This window comes from Physella acuta, unplaced genomic scaffold, assembly GCF_028476545.2.
Source record: "Physella acuta isolate Inbredline_101_S28 unplaced genomic scaffold, ASM2847654v3 ptg000357l, whole genome shotgun sequence".
Taxonomy (NCBI): Eukaryota; Metazoa; Mollusca; class Gastropoda; family Physidae; genus Physella; species Physella acuta.
In genome coordinates, this window is record NW_026731876.1 from 904,226 (window position 1) to 931,169 (window position 26,944).

Below are 26,944 nucleotides of genomic sequence, written 5' to 3' on the forward strand. Positions count from 1 at the left end.
TACAGTTGTCTAGAGCGGTTAGATAGTTTTGTTTTACAGTTGTCTAGGGCGGTTAGATAGTTTTGTTTTACAGTTGTCTAGGGCGGTTAGATAGTTTTGTTTTACAGTTGTCTAGGGCGGTTAGATAGTTTTGTTGTCTAGGGCGGTTAGATAGTTTTGTTTTACAGTTGTCTAGAGCTGTTAGATAGTTTTGTTTGTACAGTTGTCTAGGGCGGTTAGATAGTTTTGTTTTACAGTTGTCTAGGCCGGTTAGATAGTTTTGTTGTCTAGGGCGGTTAGATAGTTTTGTTTTACAGTTGTCTAGAGCGGTTAGATAGTTTTGTTTTACAGTTGTCTAGAGCGGTTAGATAGTTTTGTTTTACAGTTGTCTAGAGCGGTTAGATAGTTTTGTTTTACGGTTGTCTAGAGCGGTTAGATAGTTTTGTTTTACAGTTGTCTAGAGCGGTTAGATAGTTTTGTTTTACAGTTGTCTAGGGCGGTTAGATAGTTTTGTTTTACAGTTGTCTAGAGCGGTTAGATAGTTTTGTTTTACAGTTGTCTAGGGCGGTTAGATAGTTTTGTTTTACAGTTGTCTAGGGCGGTTAGATAGTTTTGTTTTACAGTTGTCTAGGGCGGTTAGATAGTTTTGTTGTCTAGGGCGGTTAGATAGTTTTGTTTTACAGTTGTCTAGAGCTGTTAGATAGTTTTGTTTGTACAGTTGTCTAGGGCGAGTAGATAGTTTTGTTTTACAGTTGTCTAGGCCGGTTAGATAGTTTTGTTGTCTAGGGCGGTTAGATAGTTTTGTTTTACAGTTGTCTAGAGCGGTTAGATAGTTTTGTTTTACAGTTGTCTAGAGCGGTTAGATAGTTGTTTTGTCTAGGGCGGTTAGATAGTTTTGTTTTACAGTTGTCTAGAGCGGTTAGATAGTTTTTTTGTCTAGGGCGGTTAGATAGTTTTTTTTTAAAGGTGAACTGTTTTGTTTTAGTTCAAAAAAGTTGTGACATTTTGTGATAGCTGAGAAAAAAGATTGTGGTCATTTGTCTGAGTTATTATTCTGAACTTGACGTTTGGATGAGTTGTGGTCATTTGTCTGAGTTATCATTCTGAACTTGACGTTTGGATGAGTTGTGGTCATTTGTCTGAGTTATCATTCTGAACTTGACGTTTGGATGAGTTGTGGTCATTTGTCTGAGTTATCATTCTGAACTTGACGTTTGGATGAGTTGTGGTCATTTGTCTGAGTTATCATTCTGAACTTGACGTTTGGATGAGTTGTGGTCATTTGTCTGAGTTATCATTCTGAACTTGACGTTTGGATTAGTTGTGGTCATTTGTCTGAGTTATCATTCTGAACTTGACGTTTGGATGAGTTGTGGTCATTTGTCTGAATTATCATTCTGAACTTGACGTTTGGATGAGTTGTGGTCATTTGTCTGAGTTATCATTCTGAACTTGACGTTTGGATGAGTTGTGGTCATTTGTCTGAGTTATCATTCTGAACTTGACGTTTGGATGAGTTGTGGTCATTTGTCTGAGTTATCATTCTGAACTTGACGTTTGGATGAGTTGTGGTCATTTGTCTGAGTTATCATTCTGAACTTGACGTTTGGATTAGTTGTGGTCATTTGTCTGAGTTATCATTCTGAACTTGACGTTTGGATGAGTTGTGGTCATTTGTCTGAATTATCATTCTGAACTTGACGTTTGGATGAGTTGTGGTCATTTGTCTGAGTTATCATTCTGAACTTGACGTTTGGATGAGTTGTGGTCATTTGTCTGAGTTATCATTCTGAACTTGACGTTTGGATGAGTTGTGGTCATTTGTCTGAGTTATCATTCTGAACTTGACGTTTGGATGAGTTGTGGTCATTTGTCTGAGTTATCATTCTGAACTTGACCTTTGGATGAGTTGTGGTCATTTGTCTGAGTTATCATTCTGACCTTGACCTTTTGATGAGTTGTGGTCATTTGTCTGAGTTATCATTGTGAACTTGACCTTTGGATGAGTTGTGGTCATTTGTCTGAGTTATCATTCTGATTTTGACCTTTGGATGAGTTGTGGTCATTTGTCTGAGTTATCATTCTGAACTTGACCTTTGGATGAGTTGTGGTCATTTGTCTGAATTATCATTCTAAACTTGACGTTTGGATTAGTTGTGGTCATTTGTCTGAGTTATCATTCTGAACTTGACGTTTGGATGAGTTGTGGTCATTTGTCTGAATTATCATTCTGAACTTGACGTTTGGATGAGTTGTGGTCATTTGTCTGAATTATCATTCTGAACTTGACGTTTGGATGAGTTGTGGTCATTTGTCTGAGTTATCATTCTGAACTTGACGTTTGGATGAGTTGTGGTCATTTGTCTGAGTTATCATTCTGAACTTGACGTTTGGGTGAGTTCAGATCGGACACAGCTTCTGGCGCTTACAGCTTTTTTGTCAACATCACATTTTTGTCAACATCACATTTTTGTCAACATCACATTTTTGTCAACATCACATTTTTGTCAACATCACATTTTTGTCAACATCACATTTTTGTCAACATCACATTTTTGTCAACATCACATTTTTGTCAACATCACTTTTTTGTCAACATCACATTTTTGTCAACATCACATTTTTGTCAACATCACATTTTTGTCAACATCACATTTTTGTCAACATCACATTTTTGTCAACATCACATTTTTGTCAACATCACATTTTTGTCAACATCACATTTTTGTCAACATCACATTTTTGTCAACATCACATTTTTGGTCAACATCACATTTTTTGTAAACATCACATTTTTTTGTTAACAACATTTTAAAATCAATTTAAAAAATGGTTACAGACTTTACCCCCCCCCCTCCTCTAGAATATCCTTCAAATCCCAGCAACAAACCACTAGCATCCGGGGAATGAAGACAAATCTTAAAACATCGACCACTTTTTATTCTTGTATTTGTGTCTTCGTATACGTTTTTTTTGTGTGTATTGAGTGTGCGTGTGTGTATGTGTGTGTATGTGTGTGTATGTGTGTGTGTGTGTGTTTAAGTAAATTAATCTCCAATGTGACCAAGTGACCAAGTGACCAAGCGACCAAGTGACCAAGTTTTCGCCGAACTATAATCACTGGTAGTCACTGTATACATCAGGTCATCTGAACACCTTAGTCAGTTAGGTAATTTCTGATTAGGTCACTGTATAGAATTAGGTCATTTGGTCTCAGTACACAGTTAGGTCATTTGGTCTCAGTATCCAGTTAGGTCATTCGGATTTGGTCACTTTTTTTCAGTGAAATCATTAAACAAACGTTGAGTTTCCAAAAATAAATAATCCTTTGTGATTGAAACGTAATTTTTTTTCAGGTACAATTCATTTAATTTTTGGCACGAGGGTTAAAATCGCGAGCAATTAATTTAAAAAAATCAGTTCAGTAATTAAATTAATTAACATAAGCTGCTGCTGGCTACGCTATTCAGCCAATTTGGCAAGTCACAGCCATAATGCGCTCAAAACAGAAGTCACTCTGGTCTGATATCTGCCCTTGTGGTCTGATATCTGCCCTTGTGGTCTGATATCTGCCCTTGTGGTCTGATATCTGCCCTTGTGGTCTGGTATCTGCCCTTGTGGTCTGGTATCTGCCCTTGTGTTCTGATATCTGCCCTTGTGGTCTGTTATCTGCCCCTTCACTTGTGGTCTGTTATCTGCCCCTTCACTTGTGGTCTGATATCTGCCCTTGTGGTCTGATATCTGCCCTTGTGTTCTGACATCTGCCCCCGTGGTCTGATATCTGCCCCCGTGGTCTGATATCTGCCCACAAAGTACTCGACCGCTCATGAGGTTTAAACACAACTTTAATTATAATCCTTATAATTATAGCTAATTAGAGTGATATCCAATTTATTATTCTCGGTTCACTGATTAAAAAATGTCTCAATGAGAAATCGATACAAATATTTGAACCTAATCGATACTTGATCAGATCAGACAGTCCAGCATGAATTGTGTACATTCAAAATTAGAGCCTCGTTTAGCACATCCCCACACACATGGATACAAGTCTACCTTATCACATCCCCACACACACGTGGATACAAGTCTACCTTAGCACATCTTCACACACGTGGATACAAGTCTACCTTAGCACATCCCCACACACATGGATACAAGTCTACCTTAGCACATCCCCACACACATGGATACAAGTCTACCTTAGCACATCCCCAAACCCCGTAGATACACGTGTACCTTAGCACATCCCCACACACCATGGATACAAGTCTACCTTAGCACATCCCCACACCCCGTAGATACAAGTCTACCTTAGCACATCCCCACACACATGGATACAAGTCTACCTTAGCACATCCCCACACACATGGATACAAGTCTACCTTAGCACATCCACACACACATTGATACAAGTCTACCTTAGCACACCCCACACATCATGGATACAAGTCTACCTTAGCACATCCACACACACATGGATACAAGTCTACCTTAACACATCCACACACATGGATACAAGTCTACCTTAGCACATCCACACACATGGATACAAGTCTACCTTAGCACATCCCCCACACACATGGATACAAGTCTACTTTAGCACATCCACACACACATGGATACAAGTCTACCTTAGCACATCCCCACACACATGGATACAAGTCTACCTTAGCACATCCAACACACACATGGATACAAGTCTACCTTAGCACACCCCAACACATCATGGATACAAGTCTACCTTAGCACATCCCCACACACACATGGATACAAGTATAGCTCAGCACATACCCACGCACATGGATACAAGTCTACCTTAGCACATCCCCACACCATGGATACAAGTCTACCTTAGCACATCCCCACACACATGGATACAAGTCTACCTTAGCACATCCCCACACACATGGATACAAGTCTACCTTAGCACACCCCCACACACATGGATACAAGTTTACCTTAGCACACCCCCACACACATGGATACAAGTCTACCTGAGCACATCCCCACACACCATGGATACAAGTCTACCTTAGCACATCCCCACACACATGGATACAAGTCTACCTTAGCACATCCCCACACACATGGATACAAGTCTACCTTAGCACATCCCCACACACATGGATACAAGTCTACCTTAGCACATCCCCACACACATGGATACAAGTCTACCTTAGCACATCCCCCCCACACACACACATGGATACAAGTCTACCTTAGCACATCCCCACACACACGAATACAAGTCTACCTTAGCACACCCCCACACATCATGGATACAAGTCTACCTTAGCACATCCCCACACACATGGATACAAGTCTACCTTAGCACACCCCCACACATCATGGATACAAGTCTACCTTAGCACACCACCACACATCATGGATACAAGTCTACCTTAGCACACCCCCACACATCATGGATACAAGTCTACCTTAGCACATCCCCACACACATGGATACAAGTCTACCTTAGCAAATCCCCACACACATGGATACAAGTCTACCTTAGCACATCCCCACACATCATGGATACAAGTCTACCTTAGCACATCCCCACACATCATGGATACAAGTCTACCTTAGCACACCCCCATACATCATGGATACAAGTCTACCTTAGCACACCCCCACACATCATGGATACAAGTCTACCTTAGCACACCCCCACACATCATGGATACAAGTCTACCTTAGCACATCCACACACACATGAATACAAGTCTACCTTAGCACATCCCCACACACATGGATACAAGTCTACCTTAGCACATCCCCCCCCACACACACATGGATACAAGTCTACCTTAGCACATCCCCACACACATGAATACAAGTCTACCTTAGCACACCCCCACACATCATGGATACAAGTCTACCTTAGCACATCCCCACACACATGGATACAAGTCTACCTTAGCACACCCCCAGACATCATGGATAAAAGTCTACCTTAGCACACCCCCACACATCATGGATAAAAGTCTACCTTAGCACACCCCCACACATCATGGATACAAGTCTACCTTAGCACACCCCCACACATCATGGATACAAGTCTACCTTAGCACATCCCCACACACATGGATACAAGTCTACCTTAGCAAATCCCCACACACATGGATACAAGTCTACCTTAGCACATCCCCACACATCATGGATACAAGTCTACCTTAGCACATCCCCACACATCATGGATACAAGTCTACCTTAGCACACCCCCACACATCATGGATACAAGTCTACCTTAGCACATCCCCACACATCATGGATACAAGTCTACCTTAGCACATCCCCACACACATGGATACAAGTCTACCTTAGCACATCCCCACACACATGGATACAAGTTTACCTCAGCACATCCCCACACACATGGATACAAGTCTACCTTAGCACATCCCACACACATGGATACAAGTCTACCTTAGCACATCCCCACACACATGAATACAAGTCTACCTTAGCACATCCCCACACACATGGATACAAGTCTTTCTTAGCACATCCACACATGGATACAAGTCTACCTTAGCACATCCCCACACACATGAATACAAGTCTACCTTAGCACATCCCCACACACATGGATACAAGTCTACCTTAGCACATCCCCACACACACGTGGATACAAGTCTACCTTAGCACATCCACACACACATGGATACAAGTCTACCTTAGCACATCCCCACACCATGGATACAAGTCTACCTTAGCACATCCCCACACATCATGGATACAAGTCTACCTTAGCACATCCCCACACACATGGATACAAGTCTACCTTAGCACACCCCCACACACATGGATACAAGTCTACCTTAGCACATCCACACACACATGGATACAAGTCTACCTTAGCACACCCCCACACACATGGATACAAGTCTACCTTAGCACATCCCACACACACACACACATGGATACAAGTCTACCTTAGCACATCCCCACACACATGGATACAAGTCTACCTTAGCACACCCCCCCACATCATGGATACAAGTCTACCTTAGCACACCCCCACACACATGGATACAAGTCTACCTTAGCACACCCCCACACACATGGATACAAGTCTACCTTAGCACATCCACACACACATGGATACAAGTCTACCTTAGCACATCCCCACACACATGGATACAAGTCTACCTTAGCACACCCCCACACACATGGATACAAGTCTACCTTAGCAAATCCCCACATCCCGTAGATACAAGTCTCCTTCGACTAAAATGAGATAGTACTACGGCTTACTGTAATGCAGGGGTCTCCAAACTACGGCCCGCGGGCCTGATGCGGCCCGCGAGGTCCTCTCATCTGGCCCGCGGAGATCTTTTTGTCAACGGAAAAAAAAAATTGTAGGTGGCTGAGGACACTTTGCCCAGAAAATTCAAAACAATTATTTGGAAATGTAGCTTTGGGTGCAAAACTTTTCAATCAAAGTACCTTTAAAATTTTGGAACAACATACCTGAGTGAACAAAATTTTCAAGATTGAAATATGTGAAGAACAATTTGAGAACAAACATGGACCTCGAGTGTGTTGTCGGCCCTCGACAGTGTTTCTTTCAGACTCTTTTCTCAGAGGGAGGGAGGGGGGGGCAGTTAAAATTTGTAAATATTTGACGGGGAGGGAGGGGTAGACATTGTTCGAGGGGCGGGGGGGGGGGGGGGGAGGCTTCGCCACCCCAAAGAGATGCATGGAAGAAACTCTGGCCCCCGAACTGATATTTGATAGTTAATGCGGCCCTCGGGCTGAAAAGTTTGGAGGCCTCTGCTGTAATGGAATGGGATGTAGAAATACCCCCCCCCCCCACCCCCCGATAGTTCGGCCCCTGAAGACGACTAGACAACACAGGAGACTCTCAAAGACAATAGAAGCACAGGTACGGGGGGGGGGGAGATTAGCGATATGTCTACAGGGTAGATAGTCTCCTGACAAATGTCATAAGCGTAAAAACTCACTTCCTGTTAAGAAATGTCAAAGATATAAAACTCACGAATTACAAATGCCATAAAAGTAAAAACTCACTTCGAAATGAAAAATGTCATAAATGTAAAACACACTTCCAAATGACAAATGTCATAAATGTAAGACTCACGTCGAAATGACAAATGTCATAAATGTAAAACTCACTTCCAAATGCGCTTCCTGGATCTTGGATGTCAACTTGATCCAGTGGATAAACCAGCCTTGAATCCAGTTGTTGACCAACCTGCCGTCAATATCCATGAGGTGTGTCGTGATGGCCAGCTGAAGGACACCCCGGGGCCTCAGGTAGATCTAAAGGTGGGCATCACGTGACTGAAGGGTGGAAACACCAGCAGACGCACCTGATCACATTAGTTGTTCTTGGAATTCCTGCCGTCTTCCCGCCATTTCCGTAGCGTACACCCCGCGGCATCAACTCCGTCATACGTGGGAGGGGGTGCACGGAGGGGTGGGGGTCGTGATTGGAGGAGGGGAGGGGTCTAAAATTGATGACAAGGAACAGATACTTGGAGGGGGATTAAGGGACGTAATCGCAGTTTGAAGGATGCGATTCATTTGGCTGGTGGATATTACATGGCGGTCGTTAATTTCATGAAGGGGAGCTAACTGCTCCAGCGTCACGGGCAAAATGAACAGACGACTTGGGCGGCCGTTGATTAAAAGTCTAATTACCATGATTGGTGGGCGGCTGGTGTGAGGGTCAGGCGGACGCTGCCCGGCCAGGTGCAGGCACTTCCGGCAGAGATTTGATTGGCTGGCAGAGTGTTATGGTCTGACGTAGGGGGGGGGGGGCGTTTTCTGGAAATTATGACCGGGTAAAAACCTCAAAACAGCCGGACAATTTCCATCACGTGATTTTCCGGTTTAGGGGAGGATTGTTCAATCTTGATGTAACGATTGTGAGATTGCACAATCTAAAAATCTGACGTTGAGTGGACTTGTCATCGATTGGTTTGTAGATGTCACGTGGGTATAGTGTCACGTGGGTGTAGAGTTACGTGGGTATACCACAACATCACCAACACAATCACCAACACAATCACCAACACAATCACCAACACAATCACCAAACACAATCACCAACACAATCACCAACACAATCACCAACACAATCACCAAAACAATCATCAACACAATCATCAACACAATCACCGACACAATCACCGACACAACCACGGGTATTTATCACTAGAGCAACCATGGGTACATCATCACAAAGTCATTTTATGACAGGCTTTAAATGACACGCCCTAAATGCCACGCCCTAAATTCTGCTGGTGGGCTGGTACGAGTTGACGTCATTAATGTCAAATGACGTCAGAACCTGAGATTCACATTAAGCTGGTATGTACAGGTGACGTCACGGTGTTAACCTTCAGTCGTCAACAGCTGACGTCACAGTCGTCAACATTAAAATCCAGGCTGCCAGTTGTGTGTGTGGTGGTTAGGGTCTGGGGTGGTTAGGGTGTGGGGGTGGTTAAGGTGTGGGGGTGGTTAAGGTGTGGGGGTGGTTAGGGTGTGGGGGTGGTTAAGGTGTGGGGGTGGTTAAGGTGTGGGGGTGGTTAGGGTGTGGGTGTGATTAAGGTGTGGGGGGGTGGTTAGGGTGTGGGGGTGGGGTGGGTGGTTAGGGTGTGGGGTGAGGCGGGGGAGGGTCGGTAAATCAATATAGGGGAGAAAGGGTGTGCTCAAGGTAGCTGTGATACCATGCTAAAAATAAACTGTTTATCTACCAAAAATGTGTCAAAATAGATAACTGCATTTCTCTCTCGTTAGATCAGAGAACAATCGTTTGATTTATTCCATGTGGGAGTACACTGATAGCTATCTGCTGTCCATTTTCACTTGACATACAGAAACACTTTTCACAGTCTATATTCTATAAATAGACATCATGACGTCAGATCTGATTCCAGCAGAGGCGTAGCGACCCTTCCCGGTGCCCGGGGACAAACTTTTCGATTTGCACCCCCCCTCAAGATTTTGATTTGCACCCCCGCCCCCCTCAAGATTTTGATTTGCACCCCCTCTCAAACTTTCGATTTGCACCCCCCTCAACCTTTCAATTTATTTTTCCAACCCATTTTGGCGCCCCCTAAGGTCGGCGCCCGGGGACATATGTACCCCCCGCCCCCCTCGCTACGCTACTGGATCACAGCAGTCAGAGTTCTCGCCTACAGCCCCTAGAGTTACAGCCCCTAGAGTTACAGCCCCTAGAGTTTCAGCCCCTAGAGTTACAGCCCCTAGAGTTACAGCCCCTAGAGTTACAGCCCCTAGAGTTACAGCCCTCCTAGAGTTACAGCCCCTAGAGTTACAGCCCCTAATGTTACAGCCCCTAGAGTTACAACCCCTAGAGTTACAGCTCCTAGAGTTACAGCACCTAGAGTTACAGCCCCTAGAGTAACAGCCCCTAGAGTTACAGCCCCTAGAGTTACAGCCCCTAGAGTTACAGCCCTTAGTTACAGCCCCTAGAGTTACAGCCCCTAGAATTACAGCCCCTAGAGTTACAGCCCCTAGAGTTACAGCCCCTAGAGTTACAGCCCCTAGAGTTACAGCCCCTAGAGTTACAGCACCTAGAGTTACAGCCCCTAAAGTTACAGCCCCACAGCCCCTAGAGTTACAGCCCCTAGAGTTACAGCCCCTAGAGTTACAGCCCTCCTAGAGTTACAGCCCCTAGAGTTACAACCCCTAGAGTTACAGCCCCTAGAGTTACAGCATCTAGAGTTACAGCCCCTAGAGTAACAGCCCCTAGAGTTACAGCCCATAGAGTTACAGCCCCACAGCCCCTAGAGTTACAGCCCCTGGAATTACAGCCCCTAGAGTTAAAGCCCCTAGAGTTACAGCCCCAGAGCCCCTAGAATTACAGCCCCTAGAATTACAGCCCCTAGAGTTACAGCCCCTAGAGTTACAGCCCCTAGAGTTACAGCCCCTAAAGTTACAGCCCCCACAGCCCCTAGAATTACAGCCCCTAGAGTTACAGCCCCTACAGTTACAGCCCCTAGAGTTACAGCCCCTAGAGTTACAGCCCCTAGAGTTACAGCCCCTAGAGTTACAGCCCCTAGACTTACAGCACCTAGAGTTTCAGCCTCTAAAGTTACAGCCCCTAGAGTTACAGCACCTAGCGTTACAGCCCCTAAAGTTACAGCCCCACAGCCCCTAGAGTTACAGCCCCTAGAGTTACAGCCCCTAGAGTTACAGCCCCTAGAGTTACAGCCCCTAGAGTTACAGCCCCTAGAGTTACAGCCCCTAGAGCTACAGCCCCACAGCCCCTAGAGTTACAGCCCCTAGAGTTACAGTCCCTAGAGTTACAGCCCCTAGAGTTACAGCCCCTAAAGTTACAGCCCCTAGAGTTACAGCCCCAGAGCCCCTAGAATTACAGCCCCTAGAGTTACAGCCCCTAGAATTACAGCCCCTAGAGTTATAGCCCCTAGAGTTACAGCCCCTAGAGTTACAGCCCCTAGAGTTACAGTCCCTAGAGTTACAGCACCTAGAGTTACAGCCCCTAAAGTTACAGCCCCACAGCCCCTAGAGTTACAGCCCCTAGAGTTACAGCCCCTAGAGTTACAGCCCTCCTAGAGTTACAGCCCCTAGAGTTACAACCCCTAGAGTTACAGCCCCTAGAGTTACAGCATCTAGAGTTACAGCCCCTAGAGTAACAGCCCCTAGAGTTACAGCCCATAGAGTTACAGCCCCACAGCCCCTAGAGTTACAGCCCCTGGAATTACAGCCCCTAGAGTTAAAGCCCCTAGAGTTACAGCCCCAGAGCCCCTAGAATTACAGCCCCTAGAATTACAGCCCCTAGAGTTACAGCCCCTAGAGTTACAGCCCCTAGAGTTACAGCCCCTAAAGTTACAGCCCCCACAGCCCCTAGAATTACAGCCCCTAGAGTTACAGCCCCTACAGTTACAGCCCCTAGAGTTACAGCCCCTAGAGTTACAGCCCCTAGAGTTACAGCCCCTAGAGTTACAGCCCCTAGAGTTACAGCCCCTAGACTTACAGCACCTAGAGTTTCAGCCTCTAAAGTTACAGCCCCTAGAGTTACAGCCCCTAGAGTTACAGCCCCTAAAGTTACAGCCCCACAGCCCCTAGAGTTACAGCCCCTAGAGTTACAGCCCCTAGACTTACAGCACCTAGCGTTACAGCCCCTAAAGTTACAGCCCCACAGCCCCTAGAGTTACAGCCCCTAGAGTTACAGCCCCTAGAGTTACAGCCCCTAGAGTTACAGCCCCTAGAGTTACAGCCCCTAGAGTTACAGCCCCACAGCCCCTAGAGTTACAGCCCCTAGAGTTTCAGCCCCTAGAGTTACAGCCCCTAGAGTTACAGCCCCTAGAGTTACAGCCCCACAGCCCCTAGAGTTACAGCCCCTAGAGTTACAGCCCCTAGAGTTACAGCCCCTAGTTACAGCCCCTAGAGTTACAGCCCCACAGCTACTAGAGTTACAGCCCCTAGAGTTACAGCCCCTAGAGTTACAGCCCCTTAAGTTACAGCCCCTAGAGTTACAGCCCTCCTAGAGTTACAGCCCCTAGAGTTACAGCCCCTAGAGTTACAGCCCCTTAAGTTACAGCCCCTAGAGTTACAGCCCCTAGAGTTACAGCCCCTAGAGTTACAGCCCCTTAAGTTACAGCCCCTAGAGTTACAGCCCTCCTAGAGTTACAGCCCCTAGAGTTACAGCCCCTAGAGTTACAGCCCCTTAAGTTACAGCCCCTAGAGTTACAGCCCTCCTAGAGTTACAGCCCCTAGAATTACAACCCCTAGAGTTACAGCCCCTAGAGTTACAGCACCTAGAGTTACAGCCCCTAGAGTTACAGCCCCTTAAGTTACAGCCACTGCCTCTGCTGGCCAGGCTCCATCAATCCAAATTGACGTCACATTTTTACAGAATGTGAATATCAATCAAAGAATCCTGACAATGTTTGTAATGGGATCCCAGCTGAGTTATTTACTTGCTCACACAGTGGAGTGTGCTGAGCACACTGTGACCTAGATTTTAAGTGTGTCTAACACACATGACGTACATGTTACGTGTGTCCACCACACCATGACGTACATGTTATGCAGGATGACGTCACGAGACGTGAAATGTTGGAAACCCCGACATACAACAAGATGCATGTCTTGCCACATACAGCATAGAATTTCTTGTCTGTGCACTATTTGGTAAGTCAAATTAGAATTTTAGAATTCAAATTTGTATTAAGTCGGCTAGACGGACGACTTTTTGGACTTGAAGAACGCGCTCTGAGGCGTGTCCCAGGGGGAGGGGTGTGAACGGCAGCGGCATGAATGCTGGCACATTGGTTGGTTAGGAGCACTTGGTATACGTAGGTATGACAGCGGCTGTTGTATGAAAACCGCTGTCCTATAACACCTTGTGTATGACAGCTGCTGTCCTATGACAGCTAATGTATGACAGCCGCTGTTGTATGAAAGCTAATGTATGACAGCCGCTGTAGATATAAGGTGCCATTACTGAAGCACTTCAGGACCTGTTCCATACAGACCAGGTTTAGGCTTTAAAGGTCATCTTCAAAGGATGTTGACGACGTAGATAAAGGATGTTGACGTGTATAAAAGATGTTGACGTGTATAAAGGATGTTGACGACGTGTATAAAGGATTTTGACGACGTATATAAAGGATGTTGACGACGTATATAAAGGATGTTGACGACGTATATAAAGGATGTTGACGACGTATATAAAGGATGTTGACGACGTATATAAAGGATGTTGACGACGTATGTAAAGGATGTTGACGACGTATATAAAGGATGTTGAAGACGAATATAAAGGATGTTGACGTGTATATAAAGGATGTTGACGACGTATATAAAGGATGTTGACGACGTATATAAAGGATGTTGACGACGTATGTAAAGGATGTTGACGACGTATATAAAGGATGTTGAAGACGAATATAAAGGATGTTGACGTGTATATAAAGGATGTTGACGTGTATATAAAGGATGTTGACGACGTGTATAAAGGATGTTGACGACGTATATAAAGGATGTTGAGGACGTATACAAAGGATGTTGACGACGTATATAAAGGATGTTGACGACGTATATAAAGGATGTTGACGACGTGTATAAAGGATGTTGACGTGTATATAAAAAATGTTGACGACGTGTATAAAGGATGTTGACGACGTATATAAAGGATGTTGACGACGTATATAAAGGATGTTGACGACGTATATAAAGGATGTTGACGACGTATATAAAGGATGTTGACGACGTATATAAAGGATGTTGACGACGTATATAAAGGATGTTGACGACGTATATAAAGGATGTTAACGACGTATATAAAGGATGTTGACGACGTATATAAAGGATGTTGACGACGTGTATAAAGGATGTTGACGACGTATATAAAGGATGTTGACGACGTATATAAATGATGTTGACGACGTGTATAAAGGATGTTGACGTGTATATAAAGGATGTTGACGACGTGTATAAAGGATGTTGACGACGTATATAAAGGATGTTGAGGACGTATACAAAGGATGTTGACGACGTATATAAAGGATGTTGACGACGTATATAAAGGATGTTGACGACGTATATAAAGGATGTTGACGTGTATATAAAAAATGTTGACGACGTGTATAAAGGATGTTGACGACGTATATAAAGGATGTTGACGACGTATATAAAGGATGTTGACGACGTATATAAAGGATGTTGACGACGTATATAAAGGATGTTGACGACGTATATAAAGGATGTTGACGACGTATATAAAGGATGTTGACGACGTATATAAAGGATGTTAACGACGTATATAAAGGATGTTGACGACGTATATAAAGGATGTTGACGACGTGTATAAAGGATGTTGACGACGTATATAAAGGATGTTGACGACGTATATAAATGATGTTGACGACGTGTATAAAGGATGTTGACGACGTATATAAAGGATGTTGACGACGTATACAAAGGATGTTGACGACGTATATAAAGGATGTTGACGACGTATATAAAAGATGTTGACGACGTATATAAAGGATGTTGACGACGGATATAAAGGATGTTGACGACGTATATAAATGATGTTGACGACGTGTATAAAGGATGTTGACGACGTATATAAATGATGTTGACGACGTGTATAAAGGATGTTGACGACGTATATAAAGGATGTTGACGACGTATATAAATGATGTTGACGACGTATATAAAGGATGTTGACGACGTGTATAAAGGATGTTGACGACGTATATAAAGGATGATGACGTGTATAAAGGATGTTGACGACGTATATAAAGGATACTTACTTGGACATGTCAGGTTATTGTCCTAGATAGATGTAGATTTATGCTGATGGTGTTGTTGGGGTGTTAGGGGTGGAATGTTGGTGTGGTGATGTTGATTGTATGATTGTATGATTGTTTCTATGAGATGTAGGTTTTAAAAATTAAGAATAAAATAGGACACCAAAATGGCGGACGGTTCTGTTAACGAAGGTGCCAAGGTGTAGCCGTCCGCCATTTTGAGCCGTGCTGCATGTGGGACCTACCTGAACGTCCTCGAAGTTGGTGAAGAGCGACCCCTGTGACGGCATGGCCGACGCCCTCTTGTCCGCCGCGCCATAGTCCAGGCCCCTGGAGGGGGAAGAGTAAGGAGAATTATTGTACACAATACAGGAGCCCAGGGTCTTCGCCATCACGGCACGCTCACGCTCGATCACCATGGCAAAGGTCTCTCAAGGTCACGGGGAAAACCTCACATCCGGTTCGTACACATAACTAGGTCAATCTTAAGTCACGTGAAATTAATCCAGGAATGTAGAACACAAGAACTAGAACAAACCACTGGCAGAAATATGCACGGAACAAATCTCTTAACACAAGAGCTATAGCAGGTGAGAACAGGTGGGACACAATAGACACACAGGTGTACAGGTGTCAACAGGTGGGACACAATGGACACACAGGTGTACAGGTGAGACACAATGGACACACAGGTGTACAGGTGTTAACAGGTGGGACACAATGGACACACAGGTGTAAACAGGTGGGACACAGTGGACACAGGTGTACAGGTGTTAACATGTGGGACACAATGGACACACAGGTGTACAGGTGTTAACAGGTGGCACACAATGGACACACAGGTGTGAACAGGTGGGACACAATGGACACACAGGTGTACAGGTGAGACACAATGGACACACAGGTATACAGGTGAGACACAATGGACACACAGGTGTACAGGTGTTAACAGGTGGGACACAATGGACACACAGGTGTACAGGTGGGACACAATGGTGTACAGGGACCTATCACACTCAGAACCTTCAACTGGGGGGGTGGGCTAGGAGATTTCATTCTAAGACAGGTGTCGTACAACAAAAATGAGGTCACGTTGACCTATGACCTCCAGAGCCTGTTGGCAAAACTTGTGGGTGGCCAAAAGTGGGGTCAATAAGGTCAGTTTTTAGAGTCATTAGATGTCAGTTGTACCGGCCCGGCGATCAAGGTCAGTCGTACTGGCTACTGTATATATATATATATATATATATATATATATATATATATATATATATATATATATATATATATATATATATATATATATATATATATATATATATATAATATCTTCGTGTATGTGTCAGTCTGTGTGTCTGCATACACGAACGCTTATTTCCTCTCTCAATCAGACAGAAAAAAATCTCCCTTCACAGGCTAACACCCCCCCCCCCCCCGCCCTACACCTCACGGATATGGACGTCAAACAAATCGCGAGGGACTCGAGAGTCCCCACCGGAGGTCCCCCCCCCCCCCACCGGTGAAGGCGGCTGGGACATAGTGCACTCACGGTGACAACATTTGAATAACCAAACACCGTGGCCAGTGCCGGTCTCTTGACACGCCGGAAACTGCCGGCAATACCACAAAATGCCGGAATCTAATTTTGGTGACCTACGGATTACATATGGGTGACCTACGGATTACATATGGTTGACCTACGGATTACATATGGATGACCTACGGATTACATATGGGTGACCTACGGATTACATATGGATGACCTACGGATTACATATGGATGACCTACGGATTACATATGGTTGACCTACGGATTACATATGGATGACCTACGGATTACATGACCTACGGATTACATATGGATGACCTACGGATTACATATGGATGACCTACGGATTACATATGGGTGACCTACGGATTACATATGGATGACCTACGGATTACATATGGATGACCTACGGATTACATATGGGTGACCTACGGATTACATATGGATGACCTATACATCACGTTTGTCTATAGGTGACCCTTGGATGGGTACTTGTGACCTAAGGACCACACCCTACCGTAGTGTGACGTCACTTCCTGGTGAAACATTTCACGGAAGACGAGATAGTCGCACGATGTACGCCGTTGCTAAGCAACGGTAAAATTTGAAAGAAAGTGTGTTTTACCTGTCTATAAAAGATATGCTTGGCTTCATCGCATGGTTGACCGCCTCCATGGCAGGCGAACCGACACACGCGCGCACACACACGCGCACACACACGGCGCAATTTAAAACGTGCTGCACTGGCCGGGCGCCATCTTGCCAGTCATTACAGCAGTGAGCTCGGCACATCCGTCTCTGCTAGCCACACGCGACTCAGTGCTCACCTTCAGCTCTGTCAAGGCTCGTCATGGCGCAGTTCTCCCCCCTCGTGGTGGGGGGGGGGGCGCTAGGTGCGGGCGTTTTGTTGGTTTTATAGACTTGACATTAGGTCACAGATCTAAACTTGATAGTCGTCTAGACCTAATCTTGACACAAAAAAACCGCGGACTAAAATCCAGGTTGATACGGCTAGGTGCGACAATGTTGATACGGCTTGGTGCGACAATGTTGATACGGCTTGGTGGGACAATGTTGATACGGCTGGGTGCGACAATGTTGATATGCCAATTAGGTCCGTAAAATGTTGATGTGCCTCAGTTAATTTTGCTAGGTCTTAGCTGGCGGATGTACCTAGATCTTTGCAGGTGCCTAGGTCGATGTGCCTAGGTCGAGGTGCATAGGTCGATGTGCCTAGTTTGATGTGCCTACTTTGATGTGCCTAGGTTGATTTACCTAGGTCGATGTGCCTAGGTCGATGTACCTAGGTTGATGTGCCTATGTTGATGTGCCTAGGTCGAGAAGCCTAGATCCTGACAGGTTGATGTGCCTAGTTTGATGTGCTGACAGAATTCCCACAAACACTGCACCATCCAACTGAAGAATAAAAACCTGCACCACCGACACCGCCATCTTAACCACAATGTGATATCCACCACCGATACCGCCTACCCAAAGACCCCCTCCCCCCATAGACCCCTCCCCTCAAAACCCCCCTCACCCCCCCCCCCCCCCTCCTCGCATATATTTCCTTCTGTTTTCCAGTTGCGAGCCAGCAGTGATTAGTTCCCCTCCCCCTCCCCCCCCCCCACTTCCAATTACATCATTAATTTGGTTTGTCCCTGTCACTTGAAGGGTGTACTTGTGTGGGGAGGTGAGTGATGTGTGGGGAGGTGAGTGATGTGTGGGGAGGGTGTGGGGAGGTGAGTGATGCATGGAGCCAGCAGACAATCAACAGTTGGCCGATGTTTGCCGGCTCTTGAAGAATTTCAGATTGGTCCAATGGCGAGTCAGCGATACAGCTCACGTGACTGGGGATTCGATCTGGCCATTTTTGATGCTCGAGTGTTTTTTGATTTTATCAAGTTTTTCCCTGTACACATCAACAAAAAGATGTGCTGTAAGAAAGTTGATTCGTTGTAAGAAAGTTGATTCGTTGTAAGAAAGTTGATTCGTTGTAAGAAAGTTGATTCATTGTAAGAAAGTTGATTCGTTGTAAGAAAGTTGATTCGTTGTAAGAAAGTTGATTTGTTGTAACAAAGTTGATTTGTTGTAAGTTTAGTGATTGATAGCAATCTGAAATTGCCGCCGTGTCTTGTAAATTTTGCCGTGCGGCAACACCTTGTTTGCCGCCGTGTCTTGTAAATCTTGCCGTGCGGCAACACCGTGATTGTCGGCGTGTCTTGTAAATCTTGCCGTGCGGCAACATTGTGATTGCCGCCGTGTCTTGTAAATCTTGCCGTGCGGCAACACAGCGATTGCCGCCGTGTGTCGGGTCCCCTCTAGACTGGTCAATGTTTATGGTCAGCCCAGCTGTAGCGTCCTGCACCCTACACCCTGCACCCTGCACCTGCACCTGCACCCCGTGCCCGCTACACGCATACATTAACCGGGATTGTAGTCTCACGTCTGCTGGCCCGGGGGACAGGATAGACCCTCCCCCTTCCCCTCCCCTCCCCCCTCAGGTGGGACAACTCAGCTGGGCGGTGTTTCGCGCGAGCCTGGCGCGCGCATCTCGCGTGAGGCTTGTGTTGCACGTGTGGCGGGACAATGGCGTGAGTAAAGTCTGGGGATTGTCACATGGTTGGTGCTAGTGTCATGTGGTTGGTGCTAGTGTCACGTGGTTGGTGCTAGTGTCACGTGGTTGGTGCTAGTGTCACGTGGTTGGTGCTAGTGTCACGTGGTTGGTGCTAGTGTCACGTGGTTGGTGCTAGTGTCACGTGGTTGGTGCTAGTGTCACGTGGTTGGTGCTAGTGTCACGTGGTTGGTGCTAGTGTCACGTGGTTGGTGCTAGTGTCACGTGGTTGGTGCTAGTGTCACGTGGTTGGTGCTAGTGTCACGTGGTTGGTGCTAGTGTCACGTGGTTGGTGCTAGTGTCACGTGGTTGGTGCTAGTGTCACGTGGTTGGTGCTAGTGTCACGTGGTTGGTGCTAGTGTCACGTGGTTGGTGCTAGTGTCACGTGGTTGGTGCTAGTGTCACGTGGTTGGTGCTAGTGTCACGTGGTTGGTGCTAGTGTCACGTGGTTGGTGCTAGTGTCATGTGGTTGGTGCTAGTGTCACGTGGTTGGTGCTAGTGTCACGTGGTCGGTGCTAGTGTCACGTGGTTGGTGCTAGTATCACGTGGTCGGTGCTAGTATCACGTGGTTGGTGCTAGTGTCCCGTGGTATCCCGTGGTGTGTGCTATTGTCACATAAATGGTGTTTGCGTCACCTTTTATATGGGAGCAGTGTTTTTTTTTCAGACATTTCCTGGGTGGGGAGGGGGGGCGACTAAATTATCCGGGTGTTAGGAGGCGCAGGCTGGTAAAAGTATATTCAGGTGGGGAGATGCTTGACAGAAACTGTAGGTGAGAGAGGTGAGGAGGGGGGGGGGGGGGGCTTGACAGAAACTGTAGGTGAGAGAGAGAGAGAGTAGATCTTTTAGTGACTTCCATTTTTTTTCTCTCTCTGTCTCTCTCTCTGTCACTCTCTCGTTTACTGTCTCAAGCTTCAGCCCACTAGCCAGAGGACAATAACTGTATCGAGCCCGGGTTCCGAACGCGAGACTTTCAGGTTTGCTGAGGTGCTGTCTACCACTAGACCACGGGGAGGGGAGAGAGTGCATGTACCACTTCACCCTCGTCAAGTCTGCACGTGCAGATGACCTTGACAGGTGACCGAGCAACCATGTGATATAATTAGTAATTAAAATATCGGCTTAAATACCTGGGGGAAATTGAATTCAATAATTAAATCAAAGGGAGGAAAACAAAATTTGAAAGCTGCCTCCAATTGGTGACCCATCCAAATGGTGACCCATCCAAATGGTGACCCATCCAAATGGTGACCCATCCAAATGGTGACCCATCCAAATGGTGACCCATCCAAATGGTGACCCATCCAAATGGTGACCCGTCCAAATGGTGACCCATCCAAATGGTGACCCATCCAAATGGTGACTCAACCAATTGGTGACCCATCCAATTGGTGACCCATCCAAATGGTGACTCAACCAATTGGTGACCCATCCAATTGGTGACCCATCCAAATGGTGACTCAACCAATTGGTGACCCATCCAATTGGTGACCCATCCAAATGGTGACCCATCCAAATGGTGACCCAACCAGTTGCAGCACAAGCACCCAACATCGTGATGGGCCCTGACAAAGTAATACGGCAACAACAAAAGATGAAATAACAGCATCACATACAGCAACAACAAAAGATGAAATAACAGCATTACATACAACAACAAAAGATGAAATAACAGCATCACATACAACAACAAAAGATGAAATAACAGCATCACATACAACAACAAAAGATGAAATAACAACATCAAATACGGCAACAACAAAAGATGAAATAACAACATCACATACGTCACTACACGCGCCAACACCAGTTCAGCTTTCACCGTTTACCAATTAGTGCAGTAAATAAGATTCATTTAGTCTACACACAAAATCATTGGTAAAAACTTATCGCAGTTATAAAATAAATGGAGTTTAAAAATCATTGAGCTGATCAAATAGCATTATAAATATATAATTACATATGTAGAACTCTGTTAAACAATGGGATTGTTTTCCTCTACCGTTGTTATATATATATATATATATATATATATATATATATATATATATATATATATATATATATATATATATATATATACATATATATATATATATATATATATATATATATATATATATATATATATATATATATAAATAAATATATATATATATATATATATATATATATATATATATATATATATATATATATATATATATATATATATATACATATATATATATATAAGTATTTAAATATATTATTTAGCAGTGTGGATAGAAGAGTTGATAATTGTAATAATTGTCATAAGTTGATACATTCATGATGTTAAACAGAGAACACTAGACGAAGCGGCAAAAAGCGAGGCCCAGCCTTAACGCTCTTCCGATCAAATCCTGCCCCCCCCCCCCCCCCCACCCCCATCGATCTTACTGTACGTACGTGGCACAACGTGATTAGGCGTGATCCATCGTGACACTTTGTCACGCCCGTAGATTACACAATAGATAATGAGCTTCTCTGTAGGACATCACCATACACGTGTCGGATAGGATGGGAAAGGTGGCAGGTCCCGGGGGGTGGGGGTCCCGGGGGGGGGGGGGGTAGGGCTACTGGGGTGGGGCTACTGCGGTGGGGCTACTGGGGTAGGGCTACTGGGGTGGGGGTCAGCTGGGGTGGCAGGTCCTGTGGGGTGGGGCTACTGGGGTGGCAGGTCCTGTGGGGTGGGGCTACTGCGGTGGGGGGGGGGTCAGCTGGGGTGGCAGGTCCTGTGGGGTGGGGCTACTGGGGTGGCAGGTCCTGTGGGGTGGGGCTACTGGGGTGGGGGGTCAGCTGGGGTGGGGGTCAGCTGGGGTGGGGCTACTGGGGTGGGGGCCAGCTGGGGTGGCAGGTCCTGTGGGGTGGGGGTCAGCTGGGGTGGCAGGTCCTGTGGGGTGGGGGTCAGCTGGGGTGGGGCTACTGGGGTGGGGGTCAGCTGGGGTGGCAGGTCCTGTGGGGTGGGGGTCAGCTGGGGTGGCAGGTCCTGTGGGGTGGGGGTCAGCTGGGGTGGCAGGTCCTGTGGGGTGGGGGTCAGCTGGGGTGGCAGGTCCTGTGGGGTGGGGGTCAGCTGGGGTGGCAGGTCCTGTGGGGTGGGGGGTCAGCTGGGGTGGGGGTCAGCTGGGGTGGGGCTACTGGGGTGGGGCTACTGGGGTGGGGCTACTGGGGTGGGGGGTCAGCTGGGGTGGGGATCAGCTGGGGTGGGGGTCAGCTGGGGTGGGGCTACTGGGGTGGGGGGTCAGCTGGGGTGGGGGTCAGCTGGGGTGGGGGTCAGCTGGGGTGGGGCTACTGGGGTGGGGCTACTGGGGTGGGGGGTCAGCTGGGGTGGGGGTCAGCTGGGGTGGGGCTACTGGGGTGGGGCTACTGGGGTGGGGCTACTGGGGTGGGGCTACTGGGGTGGGGCTATTGGGGTGGGGTGTTTACTAGGGTGTCTAGTGGGTTGTTGTGTAAGTTTGTGATTCATATGATGTGTGTGAACCATCCAAATGGTAGGTGTGTGTGTGTGTGTTGAATTTTGTGTTTTTTGTGTGTGTTTACATGTGTTGTATTTTGTGTGTGTTTTTGTGCGCTTGCGTGTGTTGAATTGGTGTGCTTTTTGTGTGTTTTGAGTTGTCTACTTTGTATTTTGAAATGAAAATTCACTAAAAAATAAAAATAAATTTGGTGTGTGTGTGTGGGGGGGGGGGGGGGGACACGACGACGTCCGATCCTCTTGTAATATATGCGGCGGGTGGGAGTGGGGGTTTAGAAAGTGTGAAGACACACTTTTACATTTGAGAAACTGTGAGAAACTGAATCATATTTTAAAAGACGTTTTGTGAATAGTAATACAACTGATACATACACACAACTATGACTGAGCTCAGTAAATATTTGAGAACGAAATTGTTGTTGACTCATTTTTGTGTGTCTAAATTCAATTCCAGGGTGATTGCAGGCTGTTTTACAGGCGGGGGGGGGGGGGGCAATTTTTTGTAACGCTGTGTGATGATAGGGAGGGGGGGGGGGGGGAATCGTCAATAAAAACGTGACGTCAAACCTCCAGCGGACTTGTTGTTCTAAACAAAGGGATAGAACTCAAAATGTTTTTAACGCGATTTTCTCCCTTGGTACATTTAGTCTTTAACAATCTACAAACTATGTGATAGTCTTAAGGGTACAGGGAGATGGGAGTCATGGTATTGTCATTTGTCACTTGCTAAGGTCACATTCTACTGTCACTTCCTATTGTCACTTGTCAATATTTGATTAAACATAATGAGTTATTATGTTGCAGTAAAGAAAACGAGAATGTATTGATTCTATTTTTGTTATTTTGTATTTTTAAAAATCAATATATATATATATATATATATATATATATATATATATATATATATATATATATATATATATATATATTTGTTATTACATTTTGGCTACCTTTCAATATTTTTTAAAGTTTTAGCTACAATTTGGTATTTTTTAAAATTTTGGCTTCATTTTTTTTTAAAATTTGGCTTCATTTAAAAAAAAATCTTTGGCTTCATTTTGATATTTTTAAAACTTAGTTATGAACTTAAGTATTTAATTATGGTATTTTGCATTTATTTAGTCATTGATTATTTAATTTAATTTTTTTTCTTTTAATTATGATACATATTTTGTATTTTATTCTGGTATTATGTATTGAAATGCGTTAATCTGTGTAAAATTATTTTGTATTTAATTATGTTAAAATAATATTGAAATAATCGTTGAAAACTTGATCATCTTACATTCCCAACGTTTATGTTTTTAGGGTTGCCACACCTCGCGTTGTAAACGTCAGACCACAAGACCACTGGACCATTGGACCACCATAACAGCAGACCACCAGACCACCAGACTACTGGACCACCAGACCACTTGACCAGACCACCAGACCACTTGACCAGACCACCAGACCACTGGACCACCATACCACCATACCACCAGACCACTGGACCACCAGACCACCAGACCACTGGACCACCAGACCACTGGACCACCAGACCACCAGACCACTTCACCAGACCACCAGACCACCAGACCACCAGACCACTTGACCAGACCACCAGACCACTGGACCAGACCACTGGACCAGACCACCAGACCACTTGACCAGACCACCAGACCACTGGACCACCAGACCACCAGACCACTGGACCACCAGACCACCAGACCACTTCACCAGACCATCAGACCACCAGACCACCAGACCACTTGACCAGACCACCAGACCACTGGACCAGACCACTGGACCAGACCACCAGACCACCAGACCACCAGACCACTTGACCAGACCACCAGACCACTGGACCACCAGACCACCAGACCACCAGACCACCAGACCACCAGACAACTGGATTACTTGACCACCGGACCACCATACCAGCAGACCACTGGACCACCAGACCACCAGACCACTGGACCACCAGACCACCAGACCACTGGACCACTGGACCACCAGACCACCAGACCACTAGACCACCAGACCACTGGACCACCAGACCACCAGACCACTTCACCAGACCACCAGACCACCAGACCACCAGACCACTGGACCAGACCACTGGACCAGACCACCAGACCACTTGGCCAGACCACCAGACCACCAGACCACTGGACCACCGGACCACCAGACCACCAGACCACCAGACCACCAGACCACCGGACCACCAGACCACCAGACCACCAGACCACCAGACCACCAGACCACCAGACCACCAGACCACCAGACCACCGGACCACCAGACCACCAGACCACCAGACCACCAGACCACCAGACCACCAGACCACTGGACCAGACCACTGGACCAGACCACTGGACCACCAGACCACCAGACCACTGGACCAGACCACTGGACCAGACCACTGGACCAGACCACAGGACCAGACCACCAGACCACCAGACCACTTGGCCAGACCACCAGACCACCAGACCACTGGACCAGACCACTGGACCAGACCACTGGACCAGACCACAGGACCAGACCACCAGACCACCAGACCACTGGACCAGACCACTGGACCACCAGACCACTGGACCAGACCACTGGACCACCAGACCACCAGACCACTGGACCAGACCACTGGACCAGACCACTGGACCAGACCACCAGACCACTTGACCAGACCACTTGACCAGACCACCAGACCACTGGACCACCGGACCACCAGACCACCAGACCACCAGACCACCGGACCACTAGACCACCAGACCACCAGACCACCAGACCACTGGACCAGACCACCAGACCACTTGACCAGACCACTTGACCAGACCACCAGACCACTGGACCACCAGACCACCAGACCACCGGACCACTAGACCACCAGACCACCAGACCACCAGACCACCAGACCACTAGACCACTAGACCACCAGACCACTTGACCAATGGACCAGCAGACCAGCAGACCACTGGACCACCAGACCACTTGACCAGACCACCAGACCACTAGACCACCAGACCACCTGACCACTTGACCAGACCACCAGACCACCAGACCACCAGACCACCAGACCACCAGACCACTTGACCAGACCACCAGACCACCAGACCACTGGACCACCGGACCACCAGACCACCAGACCACCAGACCACCAGACCACTGGACCACCGGACCACCAGACCACCAGACCACCAGACCACTTGACCAGACCACCAGACCACTGGACCAGACCACTTGACCAGACCACCAGACCACTGGACCAGACCACCAGACCACTGGACCAGACCACCAAACCACCAGACCACCAGACCACTGGACCAGACCACCAGACCACCAAACCACTTGACCAGACCACCAGACCACTTGACCAGACCACCAGACCACCAGACCACCAGACCACTGGACCAGACCACTGGACCACCAGACCACCAGACCACCAGACCACCAGACCACCAGACCACCAGACCACCGGATTACTTGACCACCGGACCAGCATACCACCAGACCACCAGACCACTTGACCAGACCACCAGACCACCAGACCACTTGACCAGACCACCAGACCACTGAACCACCGGACCACCGGACCACCAGACCACCAGACCACCAGACCACCGGATTACTTGACCACCGGACCAGCATACCAGCAGACCATTGGGCCACTGGACAACTGGACCACGAGACCACTGGACCAATGTTGTCTTTAGCCACCAGTCTGTCCCCGGCTAACCATCTGCCGACTCGTGCTCGCGAGATGACCAAAAAAAATATGCCCAGGTGGCCAGAGCAAATGGTAGCAAAGTTGCCAAATTTAAAAAGTTTTGGAAAAAAGCTACTATAACCTTTTAAACCAATTGTTTTTTTAATCCATTCCCATGAATATGCAAGGACCGGGACAACGGCTTGTGCCCCGGGGGAATGTAGGGTAAGGGGGGGGGGTCGTTCAAAATTATTTATGTAAAATTGATGAGGCTTTTAGAAAAAAAAAACGCTATTCGCTGAGTGTACTCAATTTCTTAGTGAAGGAAAAAAAAAGCTGAAAG

General features: G+C 46.5%; 1 protein-coding gene across 1 annotated transcript in view; it reads right to left on the reverse strand.

Moving 5' to 3' along the window:
* The window catches only part of LOC131941320 (short transient receptor potential channel 7), a 168,661-nt gene that overhangs the window by 60,007 nt on the left and 81,710 nt on the right, over window positions 1-26,944 (reverse strand). Inside the window, exon 2 of the mRNA XM_059300523.1 lies at window positions 15,506-15,590. Coding sequence (XP_059156506.1) covers window positions 15,506-15,590 — 85 coding nt within the window. The remainder of the gene's footprint in view (window positions 1-15,505; window positions 15,591-26,944) is intronic.